We start from the raw sequence: 19,609 nt of genomic DNA on the forward strand, positions 1-19,609 counted from the left end.
GTACGGGATCAATCTTGACCTCATATATGTTTACTGTATCACTAGGACCACATCCGTGCGATTGAGGTGTTGGCTACTGCGGTATACCTTGTGGGGTAATATCGGTAGGAAGGATAGAAACCTGTTTTACACTCTGTTCAACATCAATGTAGCACAGAGATGGAAGTCGGGCCGGGCTTTTCGGGTCCGGGCCGGGCTCGGGCCGGGTTCGGGCCCAAAGTCATAAAAATTATCGGGATTGAATCGGGCTGAATATGGCTGAATATGCTATTGATGCTTCAAACATTACGGCAACTACCGACCACGGTGCAAATGTTGTCGCTGCCTTTCGAGTAGGAATGTTGGAAACGTCCGCACGCCTTGACTGTATGGCACAGGCTACACACTTGCTTCTCAACCATGTGGTCACGGGTATGCACTTCACAGTCAGAATTGCTCGATTACGATAACAATGCATCTTCTCTGGTAAAGTATTGTAATCAAGCCTCCGGTGTGCAGGAACAACTGCCCGTGTCGTTGAAAAAAGGCTCGTCAACTCGGAGATGGCAAGGCTATATTGATAGAGCATATTCCATCAACGAAAGTTATGAAGCTTTGGTGCGCATTCTTTCAGAACCACACAGAGACCGCATGCAGCTCATAGCATCTGTTAATCGAAGAATGAAGGCGGAAATTTTACAATTCATGAAACCATTCGGCGATATATTTGATGTTATGCAATTTAATTCCAAACCAACGATAGGCTACGCCGTGCTAGCGTATTATAAGGCGTTTGAACTTGCAAAACCTTGCCAGAATGACTATCCCGTTATCAAGGCCATGAAGACAGAACGTGGACAACTTTTGGACACAGTATATTTTAAATCTTCGCTGAAGGCCCATCACTGGCTAGCTATAACCTTTCTCGATCCAAATTTCAAACGATTTGAATTTCTGCCACTTATTAGTAATGAAGAGGTCTCATTCAAGATAAGATTGCTCTCGGACATTGATAAATGGGTAATTGAACACATGGAAAAGGTTGCCGACAATAGCCCAGGAAATCAAGACTATGTTCGATCAGAAGCAAGAGAAATGCGACCAATCGAACTTGATGATCCATTCTCCCAATTTCGCGACGGTCTTGACAGACATTCTGCTCCAAGCCTCGCTTCGTCTGACAGTATCAAGCGAAACTTACTTCAGGAACTTCAACGGTACAAGGAATACCAAAATGCATCATCGCATCCCAATCCGCTGGACTTCTGGAGAAACCATGAACGGGACTTTCCATCGCTCTCCAGGGTGGCTAGAAAGATGTTTGCAGCCCAGTGCTCAAGTGCGCAATCCGACAGAGATTTTTCATCGTGCGGTCTGACCTTGTCGCAGAGACGAACCCGACTGGCTCCAGTAACTGTTGATGCTATTGAAATAATCAATTCTTCGTATAACGTGTGAATGCAACGCCCTTTGTATGGATGACAGTTGACTTGTATTTAGAACAAACTATTTTTTCTCATCTTGGCCAATTTCATTCCTTTATTTCTTTAATTTAGTTTAATATTGAACCATTTAATACAGTTCACATTTTGCAAAAAGGATGGTGGAACTAAGTTAACAGTGGGGCTGTTTTCAGCGTATTCTCATTCAGATATATTAAGTTCTCTTGCCATATGCAAGATTGCTATCGAAAGAAAACAAAGTGAGAGCATTGAAAGCGTTGAAAAGCTCGAAATTTGAATAGTATATCAGCTTATTTGCTCGCAACAGTAGAAAATTGCTATTTGAACTTGGTTTCGGGCCGAAACGGGCTCAAAACTCGACCGTCGGGTTCGGGCCGGGTTCGGGCTGAACTTGTCGGGTTCGGGCCGGGTTCGGGTGCGGCTCACCCGGCCCGCTTCCATCTCTGTGTAGCAATACTTACACGCCGAATGGCGAGATATCGTAGTGGTACAATCCACAGCTACATCACCAATGGGTTGCGGGTTCGAGTCCGACCGATATCGACTCCAGAATTCCTACCCAAGTGTTGGAGGTTTATCTAGGCTCCTCCTCGCCGTGTCTTATAAAACGCCTAGAAGTGGGCCGTGCCGTCGGCAGACACGGAATCCAAAATATATAGAATATCGGCCTGGTGTAAATGACCAATGACCTGACCATAGTATAGTCGACAAAGACCATGAATACCACAAATAACAACAACTTAGGCGCCGAATACATAGTCCGATCTGGCCTAGACCGTTGAGGCGTAAGCTTTTATTCCCTGTTAAGTCCTCGTCGAAATTGCTGGCAAAGAGACGAAAAGTATTGATTTTATGGGACTATTTTATAATTTGATTGCCTCATTTAATACATTTGGCGACGTCTAAAACGCCAATATGTACTTCAGCATTGTGGCATTATGAGGCCCGAGTCGTGGCTAGGTTTCGTGTTCATTAACATAGGCAGTTACTTCATTCGAGCTATCTACATTAGGGCTCTTCAAAAATGACTTTTTTTCTCAAATCGTACTGGCTACTTGATAAAATTGTTAGGTTACCTCATTTAAGCCTACACACCAAATTTGGTTCAATTCTAGCCAGTAGCCGCATTGCTACGGCAATTTAAAAACTTGGAAATTTTTCCGAAAAATACCATCATTCACTAGAATCAGTGTTACTGAAATAGCCACTGTGCAAGCGGTATATACTTGAATGCCTGTGCCTATGAAAATGACGGAGTCACAGAAATAATCTGTATCGAAGGTAGCTTTCTATATCTACAAGAAGAGTAAAGTAAGGTAGGTACTACGTAGGGGAAAAAAACTTATATTTAAAAAAAAACGTTGCTCAGTATGGTTGAACGAGAAGTATTGCCTAACATTTTTAGATGTCTTGAGGTTTAAAAATTACCTGGAAGCCAGATGGATATTTCAAATGACACCAATTCCATTGAATGAAGTGTATTTTATCAAACGAAAAAGTTACCGCAATGTATTTTCACCAAAGAAACAATAATACAAAAACGACCAGATACAATATTGAAAAGCGTAAAAGTATAATTTATTTAGCACATTGACATCATATTCACCAATTTCAAATTATTTATGTGCCAATGAGGATTTTTTGAAATCTGAGCGAAGCTTGCGACTGTTTTCAACGCACTGCATTATTACATTCCTTTCATATGAGTCATGCGTGAGGATGTCTTTGTACTCCTCAAGGAGACGAATTCCTCTTTCTGCAGGATCATTCACAACTTTTAAAGATCTCACTACATTTTCAAGGTACCTATACTTGGAAAATTGAAGCCACGTTGTCGATGGATGCTTAAGAAATTCCATGGCATCTAAACTGAATTTCATTTGTTTAAAAAGTATGGTTGATCTGTCACCGACCAGATGATGAAGTCTTGTTTCTTCAGAAACTGTTGGAAAAACAGGTTTCTGCGGAGGAATCCGCACATATTTCAAAGGATTCATAAATTTTCAAAGCAAGTGATTCTTTTTCGTCAGGGGCTAAAGTTTCTGAGCATAAAGCAAAGGGAATAAGCTCTTGTGACAAATACCAGAGATGGCCCTTGAATGAGGAAATTACAGTAGTTGCAATTTCCCTCATTGGGCCATTGCCAACGGAAACTTCCAGCATTTTTTGGTAAAATTGCAAATCATAGACAGCAGCCTCCGAGGGGAGGGGAGCTTGAAGCCAATAACAGGTATAAAAACATGCAATGAAGTCACCAAAACGCTTCATCTTCATGAGAGTGGACTCGTCAAGATCAAGTTGGTCTCGGAGAAGAAGCATCTTTAACGTGTAAATTGCAGATGACATCCACCGCGCTCTATGATGAGGTCCTGGCCTGCGAAATGTGAAATTAGGAAATGCTGCCTTATCAATGTAAAATATAGAAAGAGTAAGTAACTCCTTGTAGTCATCTCGTGGGGTGTAGTTACTGTTGGAACGTAGCTTGTCTAAAGTGGATTTAGCCTGTAATACATCACCCTTTTCAACATTTTCTCCAATTACCAGATGATTCGTTTCATTTTCATGATTCAAAATATCCCATGTTTTTTTCAAATAATCAAAAATATCAACTTTTGGGCCAGTTGATGCACCGAAAACACTTTTGAGCACATGTGATAAAATGATTTCATATATGTGATGACGGCATGCCGTCTAAAGTAATGGGTGTCCCAGCAAAGCTTCCAGCAAAATGCATGCACCACTAAATTTGCCAGTGTTTGAGGACGTCGTGTCAAAACACATGGCCAAGCAATTATCCCGAATTTGCCATTCGTTTAGTATTTCTTCGATAGCTGAAGATTGATTAAATCCAGTCCCGGATTGTAAATCAGTAGTCCCAAGCTTTGATTCCCCTCCAGCACTTGCCAATATGGCGATGTGCTGTTTGGGAAACATATCAGTACCCTGCTTCAGGAGTTTCTCGTCCCAGTGAATTGTAAAATATTTTCCTTTTGATGCTAATTTGAATTGTTCCTTGATTTCCCAACAATAGTTACTCCGAACAGCCTGACGCCACCGTGAAGTTGTTGACTCACTTAAAATGAATTCATTGACATCACCGCCAGATGCTCTGATAACGGATGCCAAAATATCATTTAATCCGTTATTTGAAAGTTTATGTCTATCAGCAGCAGCAATTACTGAAGGCAGAGATGATATTCTTCGTGGGATTTTCATCAACACGAAATCAGATCGATTTGATCTACTGGAACCTGGCATATCATCGTCAGTTGTTATTACAGCGGCAGAAGAGCCTGTGTCACTACTAGTGCTAGTGAGAACGGAGTCCGGTAATATCCACGTAGATGCATCCAGCATGTCATCACGTGATCTTTTACGCCGCCTTGTTTCAGCCTCCTTAGCTTCTCGTTTACGTCTTACTTGTTTGCGTATAGATTTTACTTCAGTACCGAATGTGAATTTACGTGGTCCTTTTTGATCCTGCAAAAATCTTCCATCGACTTCATTCAAGTGACCCATGGCATCTGCCCTTGATATGTCAAACAACCTGCTCAATTTGTTTATAAACTCTTGTTCGTCGTCAATTGTTTTCTGACTCTTGTGGGCACCTGGGCGGGTTTTATTTTGAATATTTCTATATTCACCCCATAACTTGTCCAACTTGTCAGTAACTGCTTTCCTAGTTTGAAAGCTGGTGTATCCCGGTGTTGCACCCGTTGAAAGTTTTCTCCAACATGATTCAAGCTCCTTCCATACACAGATTACTGCCTCCTTTTTTTTCAGCTGCTTTACTTTCCAGAGAAAAATGAATCTCTGAAGCACCTCATGAGTAGTGGGTAGTTTTGCAGAATTAAATATTTCAGTTCTGGCTTTTCCTATGAGGGGGAAGCCAATATCATGAGAGCGTCTTTCCATAACTAATCGATGCCACCGTTTTAAAGCAGTTGAATGATATCTTAATAACTCAGCAATTCTGCTGTTTAACTCAAATGTTTTTTAAATTGCCTGTAAAAACATGTCAACTTATTACAGGAAGTGAAGACAACCGCCTGTACTATGATAAAAAAGGCCCCAGAATCAGTATGGAACAATATTGAGTGAAATATATTTCCAAACATTATCATCACTAGCTCCAGCTTAGACAGGCACCTCATCAAAAAGAACACCGTATAGCTATTCATCTGATAAATTTCTCTGCAACTGATTCACTAGGTACATAACATGTTTATCCAGGTGTTGAACCTTTGAAAAGTTTGTTGTCGCCACCGATTAAAGCCTCATTTGTCAGCTTTTTTACTTTACAGTGAAATGTGAATCGCTGCATGAACTTAATGAGTACGGTATATAGCAGGTAGTCTGGCAGATGAAATTTCACTTCTGGCTTTCCATGTAAGTGGTAAGTCAACATCCCTGGATCAAAGTTCCATCTATTCTACAGATTGCACAATAGATAGATACAGCCAGCCTCAAACGTCCTCCACCATCCCTTACCAGCAGTTGTCACATTTGTTATGTTTACATTCCAGCAGATGCTTGTGTGCTCCTCTACACAATGTCCAACGGGCTCGACGTATCACCGTGGAGCTCACGTTCAAGAACCCATGTTTTCTCAACCTATATGATTAGTTTCGAAAGAATTATGCTAAAACCAGCTTGAAATATTGTTTTCGTGTTGATTAAACTGGTTCAATATGTTTTCAATGATAATTTAGAAAGCTTCATCCCATAAATATTTATTCAATGACTCCATCGGTTTCGTAGGCACAGTCATTAAATCATATGCCGGTGTCTTCGTTGCTATTTCAATCGCGCCAATGGTAGTGATCTTTTTCCGAATAGTTTCAAGTTTTTATATCGTCGTAGCAATGCAACGACTGGATGGAATTGAACCAAATTTGGTGTCTAGGCTTAAATTAGGTAACCTAACAATTTTATCAAGTAGCCAGTACGATTTGAGAAAAAAAGTCATTTTTGAAGAGCCCTAATCTACATGTCCATTATATTTACCCGACATTGATTATTACGTAGGGGGACTCACCGAATGGCGACAGCTTACCCGACAATTCGCCGTTTTACATGTCACAGGTTTATCTATCGAAACTACACATTGCATTACAGCGGGTTGTTTTGTATCGGAAGCTAAATTGGCTCTTCCATATCAGGCTCGTTTCGTACGGTACTTTAGACCAGTGGTTCTCAACCGCCGGTCCGCGACGACATTCCTGCCGGTCCGCAAGGTATATTACAATTTTATACTTCAATTTCAAGATGTAATGTTGAAGGCTTGTCCATTGATAGAATAAATAAAACATCAAATTTTAAAATAATTCAGAAGTTCGTGAGGAAACAGTAGGGCTTGAAACATGTTCGATTTAACTTAAAGTTCAAGACGTGTTATTTAACGAGCGACAAGTACAGAACAGGTACGAGCTGACTCATCGCTAAACAGCGCAGTTTGCGGGATCATTCGTTTTCAATTGATTCATTTTGTGTAGGACCGTAACTGGGGCACCTAAAATCGCACAATTGGAGTGGAGTCGAGCTTGAAAAGTGCCCAAAATTATTTTGCAAATGAACCTAAATCATAGCGTATTTTTCTGAAACTTTTTCCAGCATTTTTCGATTTCTTTTCGCGTTTTGCGCGATTTAGTGTCCCTAAATGTCTTGCTTATTAGGTGCCATTCTCCGAAATATACGCATGGATGATAGAAATAGGCATTTCGGCGTCAGCCATTACCGCGCCGCGACGTACCAACCCCTAATGAAGTATAGGCTGACATGGAACTCCGAAGGGTGTGCCAAAAATTCGGCAGCGAGAAAACCGATTCGGTCATGAATGATCGATAATATTCGGTATTGCCGCAATTAAGCTACATAAACTATCTGCTTGCGCCGAGTACAATGAATGTGCTCACAAGTAGCCTACAGGTGAAAACATCCACCGACCTGTAGGGTCTGGGGGTGAATCCCTTGGAAGTTTGGCTTATCTCCCTGTGGGGGACCAAGACCAACGTTTTTGAGGGTGGGCTAACGAAGTGCTTTTGCGGCCCGGATTTCCGCATGGCCAGTATAGTTGCTGCAAGGTGTTTTCCTGCGGCACACATTGTATTCGTAGTTGCCAGAGTAGCGTATGCGTCTAATAGAAGTGGGCAATGAGTATAAGGTAGCACCGCAAGGTGCTTGGTTCGACTTGGTGCTTGGTTCGAGTTGGCGTGGCCGGTTAAAACCCACGGCCCACAATATAGTTTTGGTCCCCCTTCGAGCTCGCCCTCCCAATTATGGGGTTTGGGGTGCGGCAGTTACGGTCTGTCATACGTGTGTATGAAGAGCTGTCCTAGGGGTTTGAACCTGGCATATTCGGTACGTGAATTGTGAATAGTGAATACTCAGCATTAAATTCCGAGTCCATTCGTACTAAATTCAAGTCAATCCGACCAAAATTGTAGAGTGTATGACCATGATAGAATTGCTTATCACAATTTGAACACTAGGCTACCTCGGACATGAATGTATAGGGCATTTTGAAAATTTCAAGTTGGCGATAATAGGGGTTTATGCCTGGCATGTTTGGTATCAAACCAGGAAGATGCTACAGATGTGCAAAACATACCGGTTTTACCTGTGATACTTGCAACCAACTGGTTTGCCCAAGACACAAAAAATCTCAGAAGAACGAACATTGCTTGGAATGCTGATCAATTTGTTGTAGTGCTGTTTCGTTGTTGTTGCGTTTGAAATATACGCGGCGAAACATCGCTTATTGACATTTCCGTGGATTTTCGACTTCTCAATCTAAAACTATGTCCTGAGACCCCTAAATCAGGATCCATGATCGTTTCTTGAGGTTGAAAAACACGAGGAAATACCAGGTTGACAATCTGTCAACGTGTGTCCGATTATGTTACTTGAAATTCCTGTGCTCGCGGACTCACCCAGGACCTTCCGCGGACTCATTTGAGTCCGCGGACTCGGGGTTGTGAAACACTGCTCTAGCACCATATAATTGCAAAAAACGGTTGCATACTTTACATTTTGGCTTCATTTCAATTTTTGAAGTGCACCGGTCCGCCAGACATTTTTTAAAATTTTACCGGTCCGCGAGGTGAAAAAGGTTGAGAACCACTGCTTTAGACCAATGATATATATACAATGATTGGAAACTCCAATGAGCTCTGCGTTTGAGCGCGTTGCGAGTCATGCTTCACCAGCGGTATGAAATCGATGTGAACAAACGATTCGCCAGCAATCTTTCTTCAGGAACTGGCGTTAACGTAGTGAAAAGTTTTTTATCGAGACCTCTTTTGCAGGTGAAATGTGTGCATACTGTACAGGTTTTTGCCAATACCAGTAGCATGGCTTACTATTCAGACGAAACTGATGTACCAGTATGCCAACGTGATGAACATTGTGATCGGAGGTGGCCTCGCAGTGTCGAATAAAGGTGGATACTTCATAGTACGAGGTAGAGTTGGGATCAGGTCACTATCTTCAAGTCATTGCAAATTATTAATCAAGTCACAAAGTCATTTCTAAATTTTTCAAGTCAATTCAGGCAGGTTCTAAAACTGACTCTGAAGTTGTGAAAGTCAGCAAAACCTACTTGAGGATATCGCAAAAAGCATCACGTTTTTGAAGTAATAATAGTCATTATTCCTTTGTTACGGAGATTCATCTTGTGATTCGAATGCTCAGATATACAATTGAATAAAAATAAAAATATTTTTGTTTGATACTTATCAGGAGTAATCGTCAGCAGCTTGTAGATACAGTACAATTGACTAACAGATGTATACAAACTATAGTCTAACTCATTTCTTCATACTACTCGAGTACTTTTCAGACCGTTCATTTTCTGCTTCAACAAGTAGATTTCAATATCCAATTGACTAAGAAACGTCTGCAAAATCTGGTCTTAACCTACTTTTTCAAACTACTTCATGAGTACAATTTACCATGATATGATGGTATATCTTATAAGTGTATGTGTGCGCAAGAGCGACCCACATTAGGTTTAAGTTCCTGCCACTGTCCATGTCAGGTTTGATAGACTTGTGCACAGCCAATGATATATAAATGATTGTATATATATCATTGTTTAGACATATCATCGCCATTCGACGATATAATTATACCCACTGGTGCTAAAAGTCACTTATAATGTTATAAAACTGACTTAAAATCAATTATACAGCCATGGAAATACCTAAACCAAACTAAAACCTCTGGACGAACGTTTCCGTTACCCGATATACGCGATTTCCCCTGCTGTTTTATCGGGTAACCTCGCGACACAATTTTGCCCGACAGATTTCCCGACAAATTTGCGTCGTCTGTGACGCACGAATGCGTAACCTTACGTCGGGTAATTTGTCGGGACATCTAGCGACATGTAGATAGGCCTATTGACAGATAGGGTTGGAATTAGCAACATGACGTCACATGACGTCATGAGGTTCGCGTTCGCGTTCACGCAGAACCTTTCACACGCCTTTCAGAGGTTCGCACCATCCCTACTACGCAGTGTAAGTACGCTGAACAGTTTGCTTTTTGAGAGCTAGTTATCTGTACTCTGTTCCGGTTTGCTAAATCATGAGATTAACGACGAAGTTCATGCGCTACGATAAACCGGTGTTCCTAATCCTGGGTTGCTAAATCCTGAGGAACGCGCTAATCGACTTAGCCGCTCATCAAACTTTATCATCTCCGCCCTAGAAGCCTACGTTTGGGCGATTCTATATTTTTTGATATAGCAGACTGGAAGTCACGAAATAACATCATGAAACGAAGTCATATCAACGGGTCCGCCCGCCCGAAGATGTTTAATTATTATTTACGGGCCCTCCCGTTTTGAAGACACTTCACTCAGCTCTACCGGTAAATCTAATTACGTGAGTAGGGAGGACAATAAATTGATAGCATAATATTTATGCAATCGCCGATCTGATTGACCGATTTTATCATAAATTATCGAGAATTTTCGCGCTTCGCGCTGGCTCACAATACAGTACAGATGATTTCGTGACAAACGCGAACAACGTGATGGAGGGGTCGTTTCATCACCCTATGGGAGCCCAAGACCCACGTTTTTAGGGGCCTGACGAGGCGCTGTTTTGTTCCTACCAACGGGTATACGTCCGAAGATGTTTAATTATTATTGAGTGGTCCTACCTTTTCAAACACACCTCACTCAGCTCTACCGGCAAATCTGATTACGTGAGCAGAGAGAAGATAAAAATTGATAACAATATATATGCAATTCCCGACCATACTGACCGATTCAGTCATTAATTCTAGAAATTTCCCGCGCTTCGCGCGCTTATAGGCGACAAAAGCTGATTCACTAAACAAACTCCCAACACATATCATAAATAGCGGTAAACAGGGTATCGCCAGAGGGGAGTGTGGGGGCGAAGCCCCCCAGAAGTTCAGCCCAGTGCTTTTCAACCTTTTTGAGCTACATTCGCACTTTTTTTTTGAAAAATTATTTCATTCGCACCAGTCAGCCGAAATTTAGCACACGAAAAGAAAATGAAGAAACTTATCACTTTTGTCTTCGAAGAGCTTCTTGGAGGTACAGAGCTTCATTGTTTTGCATTCAGCGTATCGTATTATTGACTAATCAAGCACAAAAATCACTGCAGTATAAAAATCAAAGATATCGCACTCCCATTGTTCTCAAGAAGTTCGTTGCATTTTCCGGGGGTATCGTGCAGTGATTTCCTTGGAAGCTTAAAGGGTGAACCCAAGAACAATATTCACTCGCTACGATGTCACTTTGCCCCTAAATCCACATGTTACGCCATCGCCATGTGAATGTGATTGCATTTAGAACGCACAAAATAGTGAAACTACACTTGAATCGTAGCATCAATGTTGCGACTAGCACATGGGTGGGCAAACTACGGCCCGCGAAAGGCTCAAGAATCATATTTAAAGTATTGAAAATGCGCAGTAAAAATCTAATTTCTGCAGGGACTCAATTAAACCTTTTCTCATTATATTTCACCATGATAATTATAGGTTATATTCTTACTGTTATATTTTTATTTCATTGCTGGTGCGATCGCCAGACCTCAAGGCCCACGCATTTTAAGAGGTTTCAATTGCTGAACATTACATAAAGTCAAAATGGGAATGACTTACGGATCATGAGGGTGATTTTACATTGAACACTCCAGCAAGTTTTTTACTTTTAATGTTGTACTTGGAAAAACCGATTCGCGCATGTAATAGGTAGATTCGTTGTCTGTATGTGCAGAAGTAGGCCTATTTCTATTTATAAAATCTATATATAACATATTTGAAGCTAACATGGTTATAACGCTGTCAGCATTCTGTGTACTGGTGTTGAACCAAAAGTACAATAAGTAGGTCTATAAAGAGATCACTGCTCACAGCTTCAAATCTACATCCTCTTCTAAGAATCGGGACAAACGACTTTATCCCTAGTTTTGATAATTGGTTATATCGAGGTTGACCAGCAGCTTATGAAATCTCGCCCAATGTTTCTGATGCGTGTAGCCTACCATATCCTCAAATCAATGGTTGGTTGGTTTTAAATATAATATATACATAACTTCCACATCCTCACTATATAATCAAATACCAATAATTGCGTTTGGGTTTATAATCCCAATTTTATATAGTGCTGCAGGCGAATGGATTTAGATGTGGAATGCTCTGTTTATGGTTATCGGTGAGGACGATCCACTTACATAATATCTCCATATTTCTTCGGTCACTATGTGACAGTGGTTCTCAAACTGGGGGCGGGGACGGGGAAGCATCTGAAAGGAGGCGCAAAGCCGCAGTAAACTGTAAGATTTTTCGCGCTTCGCGCGATTTGTCTCCAGTTCCTTGTTATTGCTCTGTCTATTGTCCATATTTCATATTTGATCATTCTTCCGTTTTTAACAGACCCAAACCTTTAATGCCATCAAATTATCCGTTGGGATTGCTAGCATTCTGATATCTCTCTTGGATATTTTGTGATATCACGATGAAGGGGACGCGATATTTTTCACTATCATAAAGGACGGCGTCTCTAATATAGTTTAAGAACCAATGCTTTATGATTAAATACCAATATTTCCTTTTACATAATAATGTCAATTTAGGATAGTGCGCCCCGCGAATGGATTTAAATGTTGAATGCGGCGCGTGAGCCCAAAAGTTTGCCCACCCCTGGACTAGCACCTTTGGTTCATTTTTCTGACAACATTAGAAAAGATGCTTCGCTTACTAAGGTATGTTAGATAGAGTTACCATACGTCCTCCTTTTTCGGGTTTTTGAAAATTTCCTCCCAGAACGCCTAAATGTCCTTCTTTTTAAGATTTTGTCCTCTTTTTTTTAGGAATTAGGGTCAAATTTATAGCAAAATTCGACTGAGATGCCGTAAATCAGCACCGAAGTGACGCGCTGGAGGGTATTTCGGGAGCTGAGCGAAAGTTGACCTTTTTTTATTTTAGTCAACCGACTACGAAGTGGTAAAAATTTACCACTTTTTCAGGATTTTCCACTGGTATTCTGTGTTTGAAAATTTTGAAATAGTGTCCTACTTTCCCGATTCCAAAATATGGTAACCTTAATGTTAGACGATTGGATGGTAGCTGGTAGGTGGGCGTTAAAATCAGGAATGCATTGCTATACAAATCCACACAATCCGAGTAATTGATGACTGTTGTTTATGGATAAGCTTGGGCTTCATTCACTTCTTATCTATGCAGTACACAAATCAGCATATCTTTCAATAACAACGTTCGGCATCCTTGTGTTGTCAAAGCCAACACTTTCACCTTCTTGAATAATCATTATTACTCACATAAGATTCATGAGTAACACAGTTATATCGGCCCGGGTAGCCAACTGCGGATGGCTTTTAGGTCAATCGTACAATATTGGAAAACTGACTGAAATAATGCCAAATTATCTTTACTATCCAACATATCCTTATACTTAAAGAGTAATAAGGTTCCACAGTCTAATTAAGCTTGAATTAGGCTGCATAAGGAATATCGTAAGACATACGGCTTGGTGGATATGATTTTGCTCTGCAGAGGGTGCTCATTGCTCAAACTAAACCGGTAGAGTTCGGAGTAGTACAAAGTTTGTAGTACAAAGGCGGTACGACACGAACTAGGCAAACTTTTCCTATGGATCAGCAAGCTTAGTGGAATCACCAATATGTTATATATAGGCCTATGCCTTTACGATCTAGACTCGGCCTGAGATCATCAGTCCAAGAACAGGAAAGCGTGTCTAACTGTCTATGCCTAAATTGTGGAGTTCGCATTACCAACAGGCCATTGCACTGGCCAGTAGATAAACTGCCCAGTGACTTAATAATTCGATGTGATGCAAGATAAATATTCATTGGAGGTAAGACACTAATGGGCTTACACTAATTTTATTTGTAACAGTCTCTAATTCTTGGTTAGGTACACGAGTAAACAACACTTGTTATAGATCTAATGTGCTAATTGTTATAATTGAAGAAACTCTAAATTCTGCTGTTAACCAACATGAATGTGTGCCAAAATTACAATATTTTGCATTTAAATACGCCAAATGTCTACACTGGCATCAGCTACTATTACCTACATTCCTACAAGGTCCGTATACAATATCCATTATCCATACACGATGGATGTTTCCGAGCAAGTGAGCAACTGAGAACGACTGAACTCCTTTTTTCCATGCAGTGACGTAATCCTCTCGCGCGGAAATAATATTTCAAACTTTGCATTATAAACGCATCGGGAGCGTTCCTCACTTGTGAACTAGAAAAGCCTGTAGCTACCAACAAGTTTTTAGAATTGCTTCCAAACGACAAAATTTACGGGCTCACTGTAAAAAAGTGAAAAACATGGACAATTTTCATTCGCACTCATCCGGATTTTTCATTCGCACTATTCGCACCACGCTTGCCGTTCGCACTAATCCGGATTTTTCATTTGCACCATTCGCACCACGCTCGTCATTCGCACTGAATTTTTTTTCATTCGCACTAGTGCGAACCGTCACACAGGTTGAAAAGCACTGCTCTAGCATAACCGATACTAAATGACGACGATGTACGTCACTCGAAGCTCACCGTTAGCTTAGAGAGTACGAGAGCCAAAATACTTCCGTCTCTAATTTGTACTGTTGTTGTGATGTTATCATTTTTCCAAATCGACAACATAGTTATCTCGTAGGAGCCTGAACAAAAACAGAATACAGATCTGAAGAATGTCGAATGTTGAGTTTAGGCTGCCACCCTATGATGAAATTAGTGGTGGAGCACATGTTTAAGATTAGAAAGCAAAGTAAACACCCGATCGCGTACATATAGCTCGCCAGGTTCTGATTGTTTGTTTGTGGTATTCATGGTGATTGTCGACTAGTATGGCACTTTCCACCAGGCCAATTTTTCAATATTTATTCCATAGCTGCCGACTGGTAGCACGGCCGCTTCTAGGCTTTTTATAAGACACCATTTACGCGGATGAGATGGCGAGGAGGAGCTTAGATAAACTTCCAACCTTCAACCTCCAACAGCTCGTTGCGTCCTGTTTTTAGTCCTACGTAAAAACCTTGTTGCACTTTCATTGTAAGGTGGACTCTAAACCTCATTATAAGAAAAAACTTATTTTTGTCCCCTTCGCGTATCATTGATTTGACTACAACCGGGTACGTTTTAAAACTCATATTAATATTTATCGTTGGTTGTACTTCGTCGTTAGTCAATATACTGACTACGCTAAATTGCGTAACCCAGATTATACTGCGCAGTCTGCTGCTTTTTCAAATTTTGAAATATGTTACCGACGGCTGTATTCTTACGTTACAATAGATCAGGGGTTCTCAACCCGCAGAGGTCCATTTTGCGGCCCGCGGCCTCTTTCAGTATAAACGCAATTAGTACTGGCACAGCATTGTTGCATATTAATTTAGCTACTGAGCTCTCTTATCGCACCATCGCTGTTTCGTTTGAATACCCAATCTTTGACGTGTTCTGGTCTCTTGATATGTTCTCGAGTTTAGATTTTTATTGTTCTGAATCAGTATTGGTATGGACCTATATGTTCCCTTTAATTTTTCACGAGTCTGCGCGCACTCACCAACTTACTGCGCTGTCCCTTGGACAACAGTGCGTAGCAACTGAGAGAGAGGTCATCACTTCGGCTTTTTTGTGCGTGGCGCAGATTTTTTGTGAGTGGCGACTTGTCAGCAGTGTGCGACCGCGCACGTTCGCAGCATAGAGGGAACATTGGTCTGGACTGCGGATAATACCGCTCCATAGTACACTTTAAAAGAGTGCTTCACTCACCGCGAATGGATTGAATAGAATCAAGATTAAAGAACGGCGAGAACTGGATTTGCAACTCTGCGTGGAACAATGAATTTGCTTTCTCATATATATATGGAAATCTATATTTATCATATTCGTCGAATAACAGTTGTCGTAAGGAAGCGTAGAAGCTTAAAACGATACCGCGAAAGTTTCTGCTCGGCTACATATCGCCTGATCTTAGAAGAAAAAAAAACGTTGCTACCTAGGTGTCATGCCCAGCAATCCATAGTTCGAGACATTAAAACTGCCGACGACGTTACAGACGCATTGGAATATCGTTAAACCCAGGAAATCTGCTATAGTAGGTGTGATTTCACTAATACTTTAACATGATGTGCGAATATTCGACGTTTCCTGGACTTAGCAGCAAGGACAACATCACCTGAAAAATTTCGAAGCTAAAGTGATAATGGCCTCTGTTGTAACGAAAAAGTGACCGTGATTTTATACTTGCTCGCTCATGCATTGAAACAGAGCGTTCCGTTCTCTAGTGGAAGGGTTTCAGGGTGCAATGTAGGCAATGGCTCCATAAAATGATTTACTTGCGACGCCGGAAGAAACATGTTCTCACAAAAAACAGCGATTGCAAACTTACGTAGGCTACGCTGTCCATTAATGCTTTAGAATGCATAAAAATGTACTAGACGCCCAGATACGACTAATAAATAGGCTCCAGTAGCCTAAATTTGATAGAAGCCCACAAATGCATGGTAATAATGTTTTGCGGCCCGCAGCGTCTTTTGCTGGTAAAATGCGGCCCGTTATACATGGGAAGTTGAGAACCCCTGCAATAGATGAAAGTGAATATCTAAAGTGCTTCTGATGTTGACTATATCGCACCTGCATAACACCTCTCACATTGAAACAAGAACAAATTTATTCGATCATCCAGCGATTTACTTTTTGCTACATTTTAAAGGTTTGATTTCATGACGTGTATGGCGGATTGAACCTTCCGGGCAGGTTGGGGAAACGCAGATCTGCTCCAGTTCGCCGGTTTAACAAGAATGGCCGATCGTATTTAGTTTCCACTTTACGTAGCTCCCGGCTATGGATGAATCAGTGTTAACATATGTCGTCGAATGAATTGTACCAGTTCCTCAATCATAGACCACTATAATTTACTCTCGCTATAGTCTAATTGTAGGGAATATCCTTCCTAATCATCCGATGTCTGAAGAATAGGGCATCGTACCTACCAATGAAGTCCGTATGATTGGGAAGATGAAATTTACATCATACAATACATACACAATTAGTTTGCATAAGTGTTGTATATAGCGCTAGTCTTAGTTGGAAAGTGTTTCTACTTCGAGTTGAGAGTATGGGCCTAACAAAAATTATCTATCATGGGTCGAACATGGGTCAATAGCTGCTTTCAACTCGAAGATAAGCTCGAACAACTTATTGTCGTAGTATTGTCTTCATTAATGAAAGTATGTTTGGTTCCATTCCTTAGACGTCACTCATCGAAACTACAGCTGATAACTGTTTTTATCATAGGGTTTTATATTAACTCAATTTGTTCTGCCACGAAAGGTCCCTAATTAGTACACAGGATTGTACACCATTGGTCTTTACGGGAACTATATCACCCTAAGTTATCGTATGTCCCGGATGTGTATAGTAAAATTTGTCGATGCGCAGGAAGACATTTACACTACGGGACTCAAATATCATTGCGTTTTCATTGGGTCCATATAGTACTGCCATTACTCGGTAATATAGGCTAACGATCCCGCTCTACTCAGTGTGCTACACGCGCGTAAAACAGGACCCTATGAATTCCATTATTCAAAGCCGTAATAGTGTGCTATAACAAGCACGATTCCCGAAAATAAGTATCTTTCTTTTGACTATGCAAAGTTCGCTTTCAACCGTGTCGATTTCCTCTTTTTGCTGTCCTCGCGATGTAAGTATTCATATGAAATTCCAATTTAAATAATTTCCACCTAAGATGATCACAAATCTTAGAGTCGACCTCATTTTGACTACAGTCAGCAAATATTTTTTACCACAACACTATAGTATTGTAGTGCAGAGGCGGATCGGAACAACTCGATCTACCACAACAGACACTGCGTCCTAAAAGAGGAGGATGGTTATCACTCTCTCTACGTCATTGATGTAGTACTTGATACAGTTATTGAACTATTAGGATTTTACATTTTGACGGCCTGCAATATGACGACACAAGGAATGGCATTAATGGTCCGTCGTTGGGAAGCTGACACGTACCAGGATTACACATCATACCCAAACAGATATGTTGCGTCATATCTTTAGACTGCAGAGTATGAAATGATTTTAAACAATTTTGATAATCGTGTCGTGAAGTTTTATACGATATCTTGTCGTTGTCATGGCATCGTCTAGTGATATTTTGATAATCATTTTCCGTTGTGGTAAGATATATAAACATAAGTATGGACATTGGACATATGCATGGATATAAAACATAACATAATATAATATGGACCTTAGCTATACTCCAAGTCAGGACGGGCAACTTCTCCAGTCGGCGGACCGGATTCCTGAATCGACACAATAATTACGCATTTATTCACCTATACAAGGTATATCTCGTATTAGTTGAAACTCTAAGTTAGCACAGAGACTATAAAAAAGTAGTCAATGAATTTATCAGCATCAAGTATTTCAATAGCTATTGAAGTCAATGAGATATCTGTAGTCGATGAGAATTGTCAACAAGTTCCTTGAATTCCGTCTGCACGTAGAACAGGGGTAACTGACCTTTTTGAAACCAAAAGCTATTTGTTGGGTACTGAATAGTACGACGGGCTATTAGTTATTCCAGCCGTTTATTCGTGTACAGTTGGATTTATTCACTTGTACAATGTACATACATAGCAATGGGCAGGGTTCCCGCTCTTACGAAGAATAGATAAGTCTCACTCAGCGGGACTCATACCAGCATCTCAGGGCTCAGTTGCGTTGTCACACTGCGTGCCGGAGCGCCAATGACCGCGTCACGACTCCGGAATATTACCCAGAATCCCGTTAAGCCTCCGCCTGGGCGAAGACGAGCAACGTCCCGGTCGAAAACTGCGTTCGTATGCTCCTTAGGTTCGGCTGACCCATTTTCAACTGTTGTTCATATGAAACCCTTCTCTGATTCGACTTTAAAATCTCTCATTTGAAAAGAGACGGACTTTCAGTATTCCCGTGGCCACTAACTGGCCACGGATTTTTTGTGGCCGGCCATGAAAAGTGCTATTCCACGGCCGGCCACAGTGAATTTTATGGCCGACCATGAATTTTCGCTGTGGCCGGCCACGAAACCTGATTGGCCGGCCACGGAAAACTCGATTTCATGGCCGGCCGTAATATACCAACTTAATATTGAATATTAGTACTGTCCGTGACCCAATCGTGGTCAAATGTATGATAAATTATGTTCTATTATGTGAGTACAGCCAATGGAACTTGGTGAGAGCGAGAGTTTAGCTCAGTTTATAAGCATTTTCACCCGAAATACCAGAAGAATAGCGATACAATGAAACGAAAGGAAGAAGTCGAAACGATCAGGCTGAGTCTCTAAAATATCAATAAAAACACACAAAATGATGCAAAGAATACATTTAAAATGGGGATATCTGCCAAATGAAACAGGAAATAATGGTATAAAAAGCTAGAAGCAATGAAGACAGTATATCAAAACTGGTAACCGGTAAGCGTTGATTTTATTTGTAGAAATAGACCCGAATATTCGGCTGACACTCGTCACGGCTAATCGTAAGAAACTGTATAGAATTGGGAAAAATGTAAGCCAAATATACGACAGAAAATCTTTCCCCAAAAGCTGTGAAA

General features: G+C 40.9%; 1 protein-coding gene across 1 annotated transcript; it reads left to right on the forward strand.

Annotated features, from left to right (window-relative positions):
* Positions 1-399: 399 nt before the first annotated feature.
* On the forward strand, positions 400-1,437 carry LOC145434667 (uncharacterized). Its single transcript, XM_080312008.1, has one exon. The coding sequence runs from the start codon at positions 400-402 to the stop codon at positions 1,435-1,437; it is 1,038 nt and encodes a 345-aa protein (XP_080168134.1).
* The last annotated feature ends 18,172 nt before the right edge of the window (positions 1,438-19,609 follow it).

Source organism: Botryllus schlosseri, chromosome 2, assembly GCF_051294905.1.
Source record: "Botryllus schlosseri isolate E-star chromosome 2, Bs_hap1, whole genome shotgun sequence".
NCBI classification, from domain to species: Eukaryota; Metazoa; Chordata; class Ascidiacea; order Stolidobranchia; family Styelidae; genus Botryllus; species Botryllus schlosseri.